We start from the raw sequence: 17,588 nt of genomic DNA on the forward strand, positions 1-17,588 counted from the left end.
AGTATGGTTATGTTGTAGTGCGATATTAAATCAATGGAGTACTATATAATTATAGAAAGCAAAACCCATTGTTTGAAAAGCAACTTAATATGTAAACCTATCCACTGGTTATTCTTAGATTAAAAAATAAATAAATCCCTGTATGCATGTTAATCTTGTTCTTATAACAAGCAGCACTTGACAATGAAAAGACTGCATGGTGTTTTGAATGAGCACCACAGTTGAAGGCACAGATAAGAAAAAGAGGAATTTATTGTATATCTATATACATACATACATACATACATACATACATACATACATACATACATACACACACACACTTCTCAACTAATTCTGAAAAGATTTGCACAACTTGATTTTTGAAATCTTGAAGAATTACTTGTGAATAGGATGTCTGATGGTCATAACCATGGCAACAAACCAAACATGGACAGGAGTGTTTTGACAATTTTGGTTCAACTGACAGCAGTCATCCATTTCCCCCCCCGTCCCAGCTCTACTCCTCCGATCTGCCTGCTGAACTTCTACCCATGTTAACAGTAGCAGCAACATGTCTGGGGTACACAGAAAGAAAAACAGGGAAAGACAAGTCTACCTCAGTGCAGAGGACCCAGTGTTTAAGACAGCATGCAAAACGGATAATGACATATGGATTCTGGTTCATGATGACATAACTAACATTAGAGTCCATGTGGACATAACAGTGCAGAGCCCAATAGTGATGAATGTCAGTGTAATACTTTCATAGTTTTGTCTGCAGACAAACTCAAAGCTGCAGACGACAAAGTAGAATGAAAACGTGCAGTTTCACTTAAAAGCATGTCAGTCTTTGACGGTAAAACGTCTCAACTACTTTTCACATCTAACTGTATGTTCTCTTGTGTGTGAATTGTCAGCAGCTGTCTTGTTTCTGAACATATATAGCCACTGGCAGTATCAGAATTCAAGGTTAGATGTTCCATTCCATATTCCAGTGTCAATGAGAAAGAGATGCACCCCGGAGGACATACGTAGAAACACACCCGCATTGCTGAGCTCTGAAAAGAACTCAACTAGCAATTCCAACAATTATACATTATAAAAAAAACGAAAAAAAATAAAACAAACAGACAGAAGTTATCTGGGATCAGTAGTACCACCAAATTGCCATGAGAGGTGCCAGTTTTAAAAAAAAAAAAAAAAACACACAAACACAACCCCAAATTCCAGCAGATGACGCAGTCCATTTCCTGGCACAGTTAGAAACCATGCAGACAGATAAATCAAACAGACTTCTGAAAGTACCATTCAAGCAAAATCACTGTTCAAATGTCACACCGGTGCTTGTGGCAAAAACAAAAAGGAAGAATATATGCATGTTTTATATACAAATCATATGTACCCATCATCAGTAGTGTCTAATGTCAAAGTCAAAAGAAAACACCCATCATGATGTCTTTACACGAAAGCACAAAAAGATATTTAAAAAAAAAAAAAAAAAAAAAATAGTATTTTTCATTGCCATTTTATACGCCTCTTATTTGCTCAGGTTGAACGACGCCATCGTCTGTCGCAAACGGGGTTCTGGCTACATCCAGATTTGCACTCAGTATCTTATTAAACAAATGCTAAAAACCCCCTTAATCCAAGATCTGTAAGACGGTGAAGACTTGACACTACAAGGTTTTAATTTTCATATCAAGACTTGTCACATCTCATCTCACAGTGTTCATCAATATATGAAGTAAAGTCTATCAACAAATAAATAAAAAGCAAAACCATCCCAGACATTATCCCTGCCATATTACAAACTAACACCAGGGCCGGACCACTTCTGTCATGCGATACCTGCAGGTCTCACGCACGATGAGGAAGCTACAGTTGAGTGCGACGCATTTATATTCAAGTGAGGGATTAAAAAGAAATCTGGCTGCTCATGCTTAATTACCAAATGTCCCATAATTGGTTTTGTCTAATGAACTACAGCCTACACCACAGGACATCTTAGTGTCTTAGAAACATGCTAGTAGTCCAGATACCTTTAACACACATGACTAGAAACAGTGCTTCAGCCTAGTTCCCCCTCACAGACAAACACACACACACACACACACACAGCAACAGACTGTTATGTTGCATGGCCAACAGAATATGAAGTGTTATTATTCTTGAACTTGAAAACCCACAACATTCTTGACTCTTCTGTTTCAGAGAGGTAAAAAACAAAACACAAAAACAAAAAGAAATCCCGTCACTGTACAATAGTAATAATTCCTGCCATGGGACATGAAAACAAAAAATAAACGGTTGAGTGTGATGATATTAACAGTGGTAGTGCTGTAGTGTTTGTGGCCCATGGAAAGGGGAGGTTGAAGGGAGCAGGGAGGAGACCCGAGGAACAAAAAGGGAGGAAGGGGAAGGAGAAAAGTCAGTAGACTCTCAGTAGTTTTGGCTAAAAAGGTGAGGTAGGCCTCGTCACAACTTGGAGTGTGGCTTTAAAACTGGCAGGGTTTTCATTTGCAGTCTGTCTTTTAGTGTTCGTTTTCCGATGGGAGTGTGGTCTGGTTGTGCGTCTCCAGCACGCCTCCCCCCCCCCCCCCGCCGCCTGGCCGCTCACATCTTGATGTCCTCCTCCACGCTGAGCTGAGACAGAGTCTTCTTGATGCGCAGGGCTGTCAGTCTGGCTGCTCCATTGGCGTACCAGCACTCCCTCATGATCTTCCCCATTACACGCAGTGACTGCACAGCAAAGGGAACATTGGTTAGATTTTCAAATCAAAAAATTAAATTTAAACTTCTGAAGCATTTGATACCCGCTATAAAAGCTGGCTGGCAATGACGACTCAATAGCGACGACAACTGTTATAATTTGGCACCATTCAATCAAGTGGAAGTATTCTAAATGTTTCATTCATCGGCTCATAATTATTTGCTGTAAAATGCTGATCTGTTCGTTATCTCTGGAAACATTAGTATCTCCACAAAGTTTTTTAAATAAGCTTTTGTCTATGAAAAAATGGATCCATCAGAGTTTCAGCAGAGAAAGCTTTACCAATCAGGAAAATTAGGCCTATGTGAAAGATTGTATCAAGACATATTCAACCTTTTTAATTATCCCTAAAGCCTCCACTAAAACTCATGGTGAGGCGTCCTTTCAATATTATGGCACCCTTCCTGATGAGCCGAGGGCAGCTGGAAATCTGGACATGTTTAAAGGTAAACTAAAGACATAACTATTTAACCAGGCTTTTAACTGAGCTGTTTTTATTTGATTTTATTTAGTTTAAACTTTATTTATTATATTTTTACTATTGATTTAATATTTCTCTAGTGGCAGGGATGGAACTCTGGATGTTTGGGCCTAATCGGTTTTCCCAGGTGCTTATTTATGGTTGGAGGGTTGGACTGATGGGCGTTATATGGGGTGGTACTAATACATTATTATTGTTTTTAAATGGCTCTGTAGTGTGAAGCACGTTGTGTTACATGAGTCTGTATGAAAAGTGCTATATAAATAAAGATTGATTGGATAACTTAAGTCAAAAATCATATCAACTAAATTAGACAATATAATTCCTTCAATAATCCCCCACAACAGTGATTTGGAAATCAGCTGTCCATATTCAAGTATTCACGTTAGGACGTCCTGTACAATGTGATAATGCCCTACTGCCTTTCTATACAGCCACTTAAAGTATTTTTAGAAACCCGCTAGTGCAGCTGTTGCTGTATAGTATATATAGAGTGAGAAATACCTCATAGCTCTGCCACCAGTTGGGCACATTGGGCCTCAGTTTCTGGTCACACACCACCTTCCTCATCTCCTCTATGGAGGGGTCAGAGGGCACGAGGTCATAGTAGGGCAGCTGGTACTCCTCGTGGATACCTGCAGCACACAACAGAGGGGCCTTCTCAGTCTCTGGTTTCGCACCTCTTTTTCATTAGACCCGTTCCCTCACATCAGATGCTGCTGTTTGCGGTCTTACCTCCTGCGTTGCAGCGACGCGCAATCTCCCAGTACACCAGGCCCAGTGCGTAAATGTCAGCACATTTGAAGGAATCAAAGTGTTTCATGTTGATGCTTTCATCCAGGACTTCTGGAGCCATGTACCTGGGGTGGACACAGGGCAGCAATGAGCAGTAGCACCAAATGAGAAGTTTCATATGGGTGAGTAAACCTAAAGACTCAAGATTCAAGGAATCACAATTGTAATGTGTGCAATAACGAATGTTGCTGGGCTTTAACGGTCACTGTAAACAAATAAACATCCATCACTGGTTTTATCTGAAAGGTCCAGAGAGCTTAAGCTTCAATAAGGCTATTGTTTATATATATTAAAAAAAAAAAAAAAATATTATATTTATATTTATGTTTATATATATTAAAAAAAAAAAAAATATTATATTTATATTTATGTTTATATATATTAAAAAAAAAAAAATATTATATTTATATATATATAAAAGTCACTCACTTTTCAAATATATTTACTTTGACATTAATAAAATTGTTGCTAGACTTCAAGACCTGCAGGATCCCTGTTCCATATCCCCATTTGTGTGCTTATGAGTGAATCAGTATGGAAACATTTACCTCTTTGTGCCCACTCGCTGGTTAGGTGCTATATCGATTGTGTCTGTGATGGACTCGTGGCGGACTGCCAGTCCGAGGTCAGCTATGGCGCACATGCCGTTTTTCTTAACCAGGATATTTTTAGACTTGAGGTCACGGTGAGCAATGCCGGGCTTACCTGCAGAAGAAACCAATAACATATGACCACATTTGCGTCAAGAGCTCAGCAAAATACAACACAAACATGCACACGCTTGCTGGACAACTACTGTGTGCACAGTCACATTGCCCGTGTGACTTTCACTGCGGTCTGACATGACAGTTCATCTCACCCTGAGTGCCGAGGATTTCCATGTGAAGGTGTGCGAGGCCGCTGGCAGCCGACAGTGCCAGTTTGATCATGCCCTCGATGGTGACAGAGTAGCGGTTCAGGTAGTCGAAAAGAGAGCCGTACTCGTGATAGTCCGACACCAGCCACAGCTGAGTCCATGTGCCATTGTCTGAAAGACCCAAAAACCAAAGAGTAGTAAGCATTAAATTAACACGTGAGTATCTACATGGAATTACATTTCACTAATTTAATGGATAATTAGCTTAAACTAAAACTGAGCTGTGCAAAAGAGAATATCTAAACATCAAGTTAAATAGGGATACCCTTTACCTAACTGCACCTTATTCTTACTTTGACTTTCTTGTTATGTAGGTGGTCTAGAATTCATTTAAACAATGTGACTATGTTTTGGATAAATGCCTGAAATGTTCATGGGAACGCTCCAAGTCTCCACGCAGCCTATAAACTTCCTCACCTTTATTGTCTGCTGCAATGAACCCTAGGATATTTTCGTGGCGCAGCATGATTGTCTGGTAGATCTCAGCCTCTCTGAACCAGGAGCGCTCCTCTCTGGAAGAGAAGATCTTCACCGCCACATCTCCTCCCCTCCACTTCCCTCTCCACACCTCACCGAAGCGACCCTTTCCTATTATCTCCTGCAGCACGATGGTCCTCGCCACCGTCCTCTGCACAAACAAGGGCAGACCTGCAGGGGGCAGTAAAGAGACAAACAAAACATTAGCCAGCCATCCCTGTAGACTTGTTTTGTAGACATGAAGTGGTGCAAGTACTCTCAGTAGATTCTAGGTCAGGATGATTTTCACTAGATTTTGCAGCTGAATAATCATTAATTTGGATATTTATAGAATGAGATATAGAAGATTGTTCTGCTACTGCTCTTGCTGACAAGAAAGGACACATGATCACACAATCCCCCCCTCTCTCATTAGTATGTCACACTGGGGTAGACAGCATATACTAACCAGAGCCTGATCCGGAGGTGGACATGTCATAGATGAGGTCCTGCAGGGTCTTGTCCTTGGCCAAGTATAGATGGTCACAGGATGGGTCCTCTACCTCCAGCCTCTGCCTGTGGCTGTAGGCCCTCTGATGATACTGGAACAGGAACACGCCAACCATCAGCAGCACACATAGAAGGAACACGGGCCCTGCGATGACCGCCACCAGCTCCACCGGCCCCCAGGAGCTCCCTGAGCCTGGCCAGTCCCCTTTTGTTGGGACTAGGAGGGCAACATGAAGGAGACGGAGAAGCGATTACTTTAAATCTAGCAGACTGACAGTGCCTCTGTTGAACTTAAAGAGCGCTGATGTTTGATGGAGTCTCACCAGGGACTTTCAGGTCAATACTATTGCAGTAATCTTCATAGCAGCAATGTGTGTTGAGCAGGCCTTCAGCGCTCAGGCAGTAGAAAGGTTGCCCAGGGGGGACCAGGTTATCCCGGTTGATACAGATGCGTACATGCTGCTCATTCCCCTGGATGGAGTATGTGGAGGCCATGCAGGCGCCATCTGTCTCGCATTCGTAGCCCGTCTTCTCACAGTTTGTGCAGTTGCAACGTAGAGCTGCGGGAAAGGACAGAAAGAATTGAGTAAATAATAATCCATCAGATGCAGCCAGCAGGTTTAAAAAAATGAATCCATTTCACTTCTCAGTTTTGTCCAGCAGGGGGTGTGCTAATTCCGCAGTTTACACTGTAAAGAGTGTAGCGTCCTATTGAGTTGTAGGCATTTTGTGACCCGCAGACACAGAGCACAGAGTTGAGAAGCAGCAGCCAGACGGCCCCGGCGGCCCTGAAATCAGATCCTTCACTGCAGATGAACCCAAACACGCAGGGTGGAGACGGACTTGCCCAGTGGGACAGACAAAGTGAAACCCAACCAGGGGGAAAGAGCTCCTGCCAAATCCCCAATGCAGCATTCTGCTCCATTCCTCTCCACTGTCTTTCTCACACTGACACAAAGAGCTGCCACTGTTTAAGCTAATGAGACTTATTTTTATTAAACACAGCACACTCCTGCGTGGGGACCTATTAAAGCTGACACAATGGAACTCCTGCCACCTACATACTCAAGTGAGGTCAGTGCCAGAAGGTCCGCACAAATCTGAGACAGAACCAGAGTTGGTAGGGAAACCAAGAGATCAAGAAACTTCAGACTGATTAGATTTGGAGTGAAATGTGATTTTGAGTCACAGCACACATGCTTCACATTTAGATTAAGGTCAGCACAAAAGGCTTCTTCCAAGGTTTTCCACGAGCAAACCGAGTGCAAAGCAGGAGCAGGCAAGGCTAGATGGCCGTGGAACTAGTTTTCACATTGGGGGGGGGACGACGACAAAAACAACAAAACAAGTGGTGATGCTCAACTGAACCCCTGTCAATTGTAAATGGTCTCACTGACAACAGGGCTGCGAGTGAGGCGTGACAGGCCAAAAGCTGATCCTTGTTCAGAAAAACAAAAGGCTGGACCACTCAAGACTAACCGCTGTGGACTTAACGAGGACCTGCCGTACCAGCATCAATACAGGAGGAGACACAAAGAAGAGAGGAATTTCAATCCTTATTCTCCTGCACAACAACAAACGAGGCTCAGCATCAGTTGGACCTCTGACAATGTCTGGCACAGAGGAAAGAAAAGATTTTAAGAGTGGCGAGTTTCCACTAATCCTCTGTGTCTTTCTTTGACCAGATGAGCTCACCGATCTTCACTGTTTGTACCAACAAGGGTCTCTGTCAAAAGGTGTCAGTAGATTTTAGCACATTCTTGAACCAACTGAGTTGTCACATGATTAGGCTTTTGTTCAGTTCAACAAAAAAAAAAAAAAACCAAACAAACAAAAAAAACCCCTCAAAATGACTAATTCAATGATTGCGCCACCTTCATGTTAACATCCAAGTGGCCAAAACCACAAACCAGGAGTGGTTTCCACTAAACTGCATTCTGTGTGGGAAGTGTTTTTTTTGCATTTAGCATGAATGATGATGTGTCTATGCTTATGTACCGAGTATTAACTGGAAATGTGGAAGCAGGTTTTCAGTAATATTTTTCATCTGTTTAGTGTTTGCGTGCGTGTCTCACTCTCCAGGAGGTGAGCGGGAAAGTGGCAGGAACTCTTGGTGGAGTGCGTCCAAATTCACTACAGTTCGCATGCAGAAGGAATTTCCTGCAGATTACAGAGAGGTGAAGCAGGCTGGGCCCGATAAAGAGAGAAAAACAAGCCCTGTGCCACATCACGCCAATACGCAGCATTAATGGAGCAAATGGTTCAGCTAAATAAAGACAGATGCCAAGAGTAACAGCTGAAGGTCAGAAAGCTGGACGACGCTGAAAATATATATATCATCAACTTTAGATAACTTGAATTTGTCTTTTCATTAGGCTCCTCTTTTGTAGGCCTGATGTTTACTGGTTCTCAGTGAAATAAATCAATGTTCAGCTAGTGTGTCCAGACAGGAGCCATTTTGATCAACCCATCCTCAAAGTAGGAGTGACGTTTAAATGTTTGAGAAACACACCATGCTCACGATAGATAGATTTAATGTCCTTCAGTTTTCTCATACATGTTGCACAAAATAAACAGCAGCGATCTGATAAGAGCCCCATGATCCAAAATAAACAGGCGCATCCATCATAGAGACTCCGTGTGTGGTAAGACAGATGGTGCACAGACATACAGACAGAAGCTCAGGAAGGAAACCAAACATGGCTGAAAACACAGTCCCTTCTCGAAACAGCCATGGATGGTTTGTGGTCTACCAAGAGTTTGGTTTGTGGCAAGGCTTCTCCTTTCGTTAAAGGCCACTTTGTGACTATCCCATGTGTAGCCTGCTTCCACACAAACATGCAATAATACCACGGGTGGCAAATATGGAAAAAACCTATGAAAGAATATTACCATATTATATCCAGTTACCCAAACACCCAGGAAATTAAGGTAATTTGTCACATTGAAGCAAATTTCTGTAAACACAACAGTTCTGGTCATTGATCTGCAACATTCCCCATAACAACCAGAAATATCAAAGGGATGCCTCTATAGAAAAAATCTCTACTGTCTGACAAATCACTGTGTATATTATCCTATCACCCAGCCCCAAACACTTTGTCACACAAGATGGCACAATGTGAAGACAAAAATGAAAGTAAATTCAAAATGAATATGATGCAAGACAGGGCACTGGTATATAACAATGCCTAATAAAGAACTGCTGGCCCACTAGCATTTACCCAAATGCCATGTTGTTTGCACACTGCTCCGCATATCTCACTAGATTCGGAGCAATAGCTAGACTTGAAGGAATGAAATCAAGCCTTAAAAAAAAACAAAAGAAAAACAACGCATGGATCTGAGTACAGGCCGGGTGTGTGGTTTGAGTGAACTCTGCTCTTGTAGCCACATAATTGGTGGTCTTTACACTGGTCCTTTGTGTGGAGATTAAGACGACATGAGGAGGGATTGGACTGGCCCAGCACGAACAAAGAGCAGAGTGGAGTGGGGGAGCGCACTTCTGCGTGGAGCAGCATGAGGGGGGGGGATGGGTGGCGGAGCAGGGACAGGCCAGGGGTAACAGTAACAGCCCCTGATGTTTGGGGGCTGCTCTGGGCCAGACAGAATGGGGGCTGGTCCCAAATAGGGCAGGACAATACGGAGGGGAGGGAGCAGAGTGGGGCAACGAGCAGGACAACGAGCGGGACTTACAGGGCCCCCAAGCTGCGAGTGAGGTCTGCCCGAGTGACCAGCTGCGACCGTCATTAAAAACCCAGTCTAGACTTTGACTTACGGGAGGGAGCAAATAACAGGAAGAGGGAACAGTAGAGGAAAAGGGGGAGAACAGCGTGCAAAGAGTGATTCCTTAGAGCTGCGAGTGTGTGAAGTTCCTATCATTCCGTTCATGTTGAGACAGGAAATGGCAGACACAGTGAGGAAGGGATTAATAAAACATTGTTGCCATAACCAGAGTAGCCTTAACTTGGGCCCAACTAAAAACCACAGCATAGTCCCACTCCAAACAACTTCACACATTAACAGAGTGTGTGTGTGTTTTGTTCAGAGCTACTCGTGCGGCGCAACCCTGTCAAAACAGGGGTGAACTTTCTAGTATGGCAAGTTTGTGGAAAACACTCCGAGCATGCTTGGCGCAGGGCGGCGAGGTTACACAAACACAGTGGGTTTCTGGGGGCTAAGCGACGCAGACAGAGACAATCGGTATGTGTGTGTGTGCGCGCGCGCGCGGGGGAGCAGAGCACCATTACCAAAATGCACTGGCTGAAATTAGATCCATACAGATACCAGACTGAGAGCTGATCAAGACAAGGAGACGCCACCAGACAGTGTGAGTGCAAATACACACTGACGGACACACGCGTATGCACACACACACACCACAACTGTGTCCTAATCAATGCTAGGGGAAGGAGGAAAGTCATTACCTTTGTCTGCATCTCAGGGTCAGATTACTGATCTGATTCTAAAGTGAAGTCTCTGGGGCTAAAGGCTGCTGCCGCTACTATCTCTACAAACCACCACCCTCTAGGCTGCATCCCATCCTGTCTGTCTGCTGCCCTGGATGAGCCACAAAGTGTGAGCGCAGCATCACTTTGGACTTCATGCTGCTGCTCAAATTCCCCATTCTGGTCAACACTCCCCTCCATAATGCACAAGAATATTGCAATACTGTGAGCCAATGCATCTGTCATGTGATTTAAGCTTAAAAAACCCTTTAAGTATTAGCAGAACAGAGACTTAGAGTTTTTCTGTCTTTCTACCGCTGTTGAAAATATTTTGCAGTTCCGGCTGGGTATCAAGCATTAAAAAAGGCTTTATGGAAAAACATTTTGTTATTTTTTTAGCTTTTAACAAAAAGGTAGAAACTCTGGTGTTTAATTTGCATTAATAAAGAAACATTCTACAACAATATGTAAAATTTACATCCATCTCTAGCTACAGTTTGATAATTCCATATTGTAAGCCTTTTTGTCTACATCACCAGCAGAAACCAAATAAACAGAATATTTCACAAAAGACAGCTGACAAGAAATCAGGAATAGCATATATACAAAAACAATATTGTAGATAACGATGCCATGGAAAAACAAGAGATGATGATCATCATGCTATTTTGCAAACATGCACTATCAGATAATGTTTTCACACCAAAACAACTTCATCTGGTTATCATCATTCTCTGATAGTCCTGCCCTAAAATGCAGTGTTGATACAGGAAATACACATGGGCTGCAACAAAGTGCTCTGGCACAATATTGAAAGCATACGCTTGTAACAAAATAATTTATTATTAACTAAATAAAAAAGGTGCTTTTAAAAGCAATTTACATATTTGAGTTTATTGCATGGATGATTTCTTAACTGCCAAGTGAAACAAACTCAGGTTCTGTTTAAACTAACTTCCCTATGGAAGGCAGAAAAAGACAAGAGGTTTAAATCGTACTTAAGAACTAGTCTATACACACACACACACACACTATATTATCATAGCCAAACATTTCTTACTAACTGCCCTACTCAGGATCACACCAATCAAAGTGAATCATTGTCAGGTAAGCATTGGAGAAAACAGCACACAATGACGAGGCAGATCAAGTCTAATCTACATTCCAGCAGCAGCCAAAAAAACAAACCAATCAAACACCTCTACAAAGAGACATGTAATAGAGGACGGTGTGAGGTTTAGCCCTATAGACATAAAATCAAATAGCTACCGGGTCTGTCTGGGTATACGGTGACAATAGCTGCCTGCCTCCAAGTACATTTAAGGTATAGCACAAAAAGCTGGTCACATTTTACCACCAACACATACAACAACCCCCCTCTAAACAAAGACAAAGTGTTCCAAGTAAATTAAGAGCATGGAGGAGTGGGCAACCGAAGGTGAAACTGCTGGCTCTCCGGCGGTAGTAATCCCTTGTGGTCCAACATCAGTAATGGCAGAGCTGGGTCAGTCAGAGGCTACACTGTCTGCTGTACCAATTAGGGCTCTGTGCCTCCAGGCCAACGGAGGTCATTAACAACACTGGTCATTACGGGGGGGGGGGGAAAACTAGACCACCCCAGACCTGACCGACTCAGTGCCACATTTTAGAAACTGTTGGTCAACAAGGATTTCTAAAAAAGGAGGACGCCTGGGGGCTAGCGAGTAGCCTGAAATCTTTATACAGAGCACGTGCACCTTTATTTGATCATAATTTTGCTGCAGGGATCCCGCAGCAAAAACAATTATGCACAGTACATACACAATAGATAACTGCTACACATTTAAGAAGAAAAAAAAAAATAGCCAGCTGGAAATACTACCTCCCCCTCCCCTGTCCAAGCTCTTCTCTTTACAGATACACACCTTTGAACCCAATAACTTCCAACCTTTCTCCGTACATTCCCTTGGCTCTGATCTAATGGGCAGGTGTACACATGTTCCAATCTGACAAGCTCGTATTTCCTCCACCTGAACTCATTCACATCAGATTTGACATTAAACAGCACCTGTAGCAGAGTTTTGCTCTGCGCAGGCAGCTCCCTGAACAAGTTAAGAAGCTGGGACTTTTCTGTTTCCCCAATGGCCAGTCTTTGTTTTTTTTACACAGAGGGCACATCAGGGAACGACAAGACTCTGACATAGTCTTGATAGCACGTTGGAAGGGCTACTAAAAGCAGGGGCAGAGTTCAAGAGATAGCAGGAGCTCATTTTACCAAAGGCCTTCTTTTAACCGAGGGGGTGGAGGACAAAGCCCTTGCCTAAGGCCCCGTCCACATTATTGCGTTTTCGAATTAAAACGGAGACCTTTTGCTACGTTTGCACCTCCCATACAGACTACAACGATGAAAATGAAGACCTAAAACGGAGGAGTTTGGAAACGCTGCCGACCCGGTTTTGCGTTTCAAAACTCCGGAGGGCGTTTTAGTGAAGATGGGACAAAACGGAGGACTTTAGAAACGATGATGCAGCCGCTCACGCTCGGCTCTCTGATTGGGTCTTGCAAAGCAGAAACACGATGCTACTGATCGGGTTTTTGACATGCATTTTTATTAAAATATTCTGTAACACTCATCTGCCTACACTTGTACTGTGCATGTCGCCGTTTACTTTGCAAGAACTCCCAGTCTGTTTTCTGACCCCACACTCCCGTGTTACATTCAGTAACAGTCCCAGCTCGTTATTGATACATGCAACAAAAAAAACACAAACATAAAAACAACTTGGTCTGATGCTTAGTCTGTATTTATTTATTCTTTCTCCAAATCTTCCGTAACTACAGAATAGACCATCTGCTTCATGTTTAATCAGGCCCAGTGCACCTGAACGGGTCCTAACTGTGCGTTTTCAGTCGTTTTAATGTAGACGGAGATCAACTCCAAAACGTAGCGGAAACGCTGGTATGGACGGAGATCGTATTCGTTTTAATTCTCCGTTTGTAAACTAAAACAGAGTAGTGTGGATGGGGCCTAAGCTTTCTTCAGCACCCTACGATGGTAGTGGGCAAGTGAAATCAGGAGTGGGACCACAGATCACAAAGTACAGACAAGAGAGAGAATGGAGAGGGCGGGAGGAAAAGAGAAAGAGAGGGACGCGCCCTACCTCATGGCAGTGTGGTTGACAGTGCCCATATCACGTTGCCATTGTACTCAATACACCAAGGCAGACTGTGTCACACAGGCATGTAATGCCCATAACGCCAGTGACTCCTAATCCTTATGAAGTCAACAACACGTGATGGATTCATCAAACCTGTGAGTAAAGAGTATTCTCACAAAAACACATTACACTCACAGCAGGCCTGGAATCTGCTCAAGCATAACTACTTTCAGGTTTGTCTGGTTTCAGCCCTTGCATGGTGTAAACCATTATATGGTGTGAAACCATGGCTCCAGACAGACTTGTGGGCCCCCTTACACGACAGACCCCGCCAGCTGGACAAGCCCATCATCCCCCCCCCCCCAAATCTGGTCAGGTCACACACCCACCCCCATTTTCCCCCCTCACACATCACTGTTAATGTTGGAGTAACCCAGTCAAACAAACTGACCACTCAGGTGAGATAATTTTCCCCAGCATGCCTTACATGAACTGATCAACCTTGGTGTACTGCACCCTTAGCTGAACTAAGCGGGGGAGGAATATTCATGCGATTGTTGGAAAGATGACTCAACTGATCTAAGCACAACATACACTTTTAATAGATGAAACACCACAGTCAGGATATTTATTCTGGCACAAAGAGTGGAATTTTGGAATTTTATTACTTAGTTTGTCTGTTGGGTGGCAAGTCGCAACAAGGTAAGACAGCCTCAAAACGCAGAGATCACAGGGACCACAGTATGAGGAAAAACATTGGAGGGGGATTGTGTAATCCGTGCTTATGTCTCAAACGAAAATCTATTAAACCCTGATGGGGTGTTTGGAGCAAAGTCAAAGATGAGTAGACATGTTGCAGAAGCAAAAAACAGCCAAGTTCAGTGAAACATATGTCCATTTGAGGCTGTGGCGTGGAGCTGGGCATCAGCTGCTCCAGCAGACGGGGAGGATACAGAGTGAAGCAGCCCCATAACTGGCGCCTCAAAAGACCCCACATGCTACATTTCCATCACAATGAACCCAGACTTCAACTCTGACTTCTGTCTGGGATGGCTGAATGCACGGCTGTTGTCACCCTATGCCAGCATTCACTTTCTGCTGGAGGCCACTAAGCAGCCTTTTCACTCCTTACAAATGGACACCAATGGAAGAGCTGCCAGTGTTTACTCTCAAAAACACATTTCATGCACAAAGTAGGTTAGGCCTTCATTCAGGGACTCCTATCTGCACTGGAAACCAGTGCACTAACAATGTGGGGAAACTGTCACTGAGCACATCGCACATGTTTTTAACCAGTCTGCTACCTTTACACAGTGTTGCACCGAAGCAATACAGTGATAAGCAGACAAGCCAACAAGAGATTGTTCTGTAAATATGCTAGCATAACAGCGACAGATATCTCCGCAGACTGTAGATTATTCACCAGTTGGTGAGCCCGTACGCTATAATAAACCGATTTTAATTGAGTCTTGTAGCCAACAACCAAAAGCACAGTTATCAACAATATTCAACTTCAAACAGTGCATTCTCCAGTAAGCTAGCCAACGTTAGCTGCCGCCTCGAAACAAACAGCCCCACCATGTTGTTGTTGTGGTTTTAGCTAACTATTTGCTCCGTGTTCAATAACGACCATTCACACGTCGGGTTTTGTCAGTCGATAAAAGATCACAATCAGCCATAAACAAACAAAAAAGCATGACTTTTAATTCGGGCACACAGCAACCGTGGTTTTAGAGGTCGGCGCTAGCTAGATACGGTTAGCCAAATCCCTGATACGGAGCGCCATGACGATGAGCGACAACAGGCGATGCCCAGTCCAGGAAAACACATCGAGACAAAAGCCGGAGAGGTGCTCAGCTGAAACTTACCGCTACCGACCGCCACCAAGCCGAACAGGGCCAGCAACGTTAGGATTATTCGTCTTAGAGCCATTTCTTCTGAATTCCCATCTCTCCGCGATGAAATGCGACCGAAGTGTTATCAACGCGACCAGACCTGAAACACAACCACAGTCCGACCGCACACACCACACCGCCAAATACTAGCCAGCCAGCCTGGCGAGTGACGTGTTTAAAGGGGTGTGTGTGCGTGTGTGTGTGTGTGTGTGTGTGTGTGCGTGTGTGTGTGTGTGTGTGTGTGTGTGCATGTTTAAAGGGGAGGGCTGCCTGCTCCCCTTCTCTGCCACCGAGGCCAGGCTGTGTGTTGTTAGCATAGACTGTATATAAGAAAGGGTTGTAAGTAAAATAAAGTTGGCTGAATTACAATATTCCAGTCTCACATTATCAAAAGACGCAGTGGGCACAACGCATTTATATTTATTTATTTTTTTTAGAAAAACACTGAGTAATGGCAGAATAAAATGTAGTGCAGTTGGGGGTTACATCCAATCCAGTTTTATTGTTTTTATCTATAGTTATTTTATGAGCTTTTATCTTCTGTAATCAGCAGTGGTTGATTACAGTGGGTCAGTTGTGTTACTGTTTTCCTTTATTTTATGGTTGAATAGATCGAACCTATAACCTTGATTGAGGTCATTACTTAACATTTTCCATTTGGTGAATTATATATTTGAAACAAAAACTGACTGGCCATCTTCCACAATTATTATTAACCTACTAAAAGTGTAAAATCATAAAACTTCACATGACAAAAGAGAAAACATGTGTTGGAAAAGGTGAAATATCTGATGACATCTTTGTTGTTGGTATTTAGTCAGTATCAATAGATATTTCATATCACAGTTTTTGGGGACAATACATTTTTGAAAGAAAGTAGCTGAGGGTCTGAAAAAGCCAGGCAAAACAATGTGAGGGGGGAGGACATAATCTTTGAAAAGTTTAAAAAAAACCCGCATTGGACTGCATTAACATCCTCTTAGCAAAGCCAATTTGAATATCTTAAGACGACCGAAAACACCCTGTTGACACTCAATTGTGAACGTCTGAAGTCGACAGAAAATAGCATGTTAATAGGTCCATTTTGGGTGCAACCACTTCATCAGTTTCTGAGGGGAAACTTGACATACAATAATTGCAAGAAAGAAAATAACTCCCCACTCAACCTACTTTGTATGAAATTACATTAAGAAATAGTATTGATTAATTATTCAGTTATGGTTAGCCTACTTATTATAATTTATTTGTCCTTCCATGAAGAGACTGTTTCTGTTAACATCACATTTGGGTTTAGTAAGACTGGATAAAAACACACATGTGGTCTGTTGTTCACCTTCTGGATAAGAATGGGAACCATTAGAGGATGTAGAGTACAGTGGCTATCAGAGTATGTGAGGTTTAATTTGCCCCTTGAACTAATTTTAGGGGCATTTACTAAACTCTTCTACTGGAGAGAGAGATCAGCATTCGCCCAAACCCGCTTCTGCATGGCTATTTTGTATTAGGACTGCAGGATTATCACATAGGCCATGCCGAATTCTTGATATTGCAATTGTAATTTCAATTTAATTTAATTGCTTTTATGCTAATACATAATACATATTTTGTGTAGGCCTATTCTTTTACTGACACATAAAAAATCACCTAATCGCTGTTTATTGAAAGACTTTTATTAGAAAATCACTTTGTGACTATAGTACAATTGTTATGTCCTAAAGATTATGTCAGACTTAATATGCTGGGTAAATTAAGTTTAAATTAGTTTTGGCATTCTTGGTTTATTTTGTTATGACTAAGACCTTGCTATTAGTCACTGAGCCATTTGAAACAAAAAATATATTCCGGGAAAACTGGGTGTAACTGGCCACATTCCACTGTTATTACTGAAAATGTCACATTTAGAAAATATCTGTTTTATGGCATAAGAAATTTGTTTTCTCATAAAGATAACGTTTTAAAAATGAGAAAACTATGAAAATAATCACACATTTTTGTTGTTTTCCCTTCAGAATAGCAGTCATAATAATCTGAATTCAGCCAGCATTTTATCAGAAAAAAAACAAACAATGACTACTTCTCTGGATTATTTGTTGTTTTAGTTACTATGATTTTACAATATTTTTATTCCTAAAGATTATGTCAGACTAAACTTGTCGGGTACATTTAGTCATTTCCAATCTGTTTATTGCTGTCAAGGC

At 42.5% G+C, this 17,588-nt stretch overlaps 1 protein-coding gene across 1 annotated transcript; it reads right to left on the reverse strand.

Moving 5' to 3' along the window:
• Nucleotides 1-234: 234 nt before the first annotated feature.
• LOC123967227 (activin receptor type-1B-like) lies at nucleotides 235-15,536 on the reverse strand. Its single transcript, XM_046043279.1, has 9 exons — nucleotides 15,364-15,536; nucleotides 6,234-6,470; nucleotides 5,870-6,127; nucleotides 5,362-5,592; nucleotides 4,888-5,055; nucleotides 4,577-4,733; nucleotides 3,969-4,093; nucleotides 3,738-3,868; nucleotides 235-2,721 (listed from the first exon to the last, which is right to left on the reverse strand). Exons 1-9 carry the CDS (start codon nucleotides 15,425-15,427, stop codon nucleotides 2,596-2,598), a joined length of 1,497 nt encoding a protein of 498 aa, XP_045899235.1. The 5' UTR covers nucleotides 15,428-15,536; the 3' UTR covers nucleotides 235-2,595.
• Nucleotides 15,537-17,588: the final 2,052 nt, after the last annotated feature.

Source organism: Micropterus dolomieu, unplaced genomic scaffold (assembly GCF_021292245.1).
Source record: "Micropterus dolomieu isolate WLL.071019.BEF.003 ecotype Adirondacks unplaced genomic scaffold, ASM2129224v1 scaffold_152, whole genome shotgun sequence".
In the NCBI taxonomy this organism is placed as follows: domain Eukaryota; kingdom Metazoa; phylum Chordata; class Actinopteri; order Centrarchiformes; family Centrarchidae; genus Micropterus; species Micropterus dolomieu.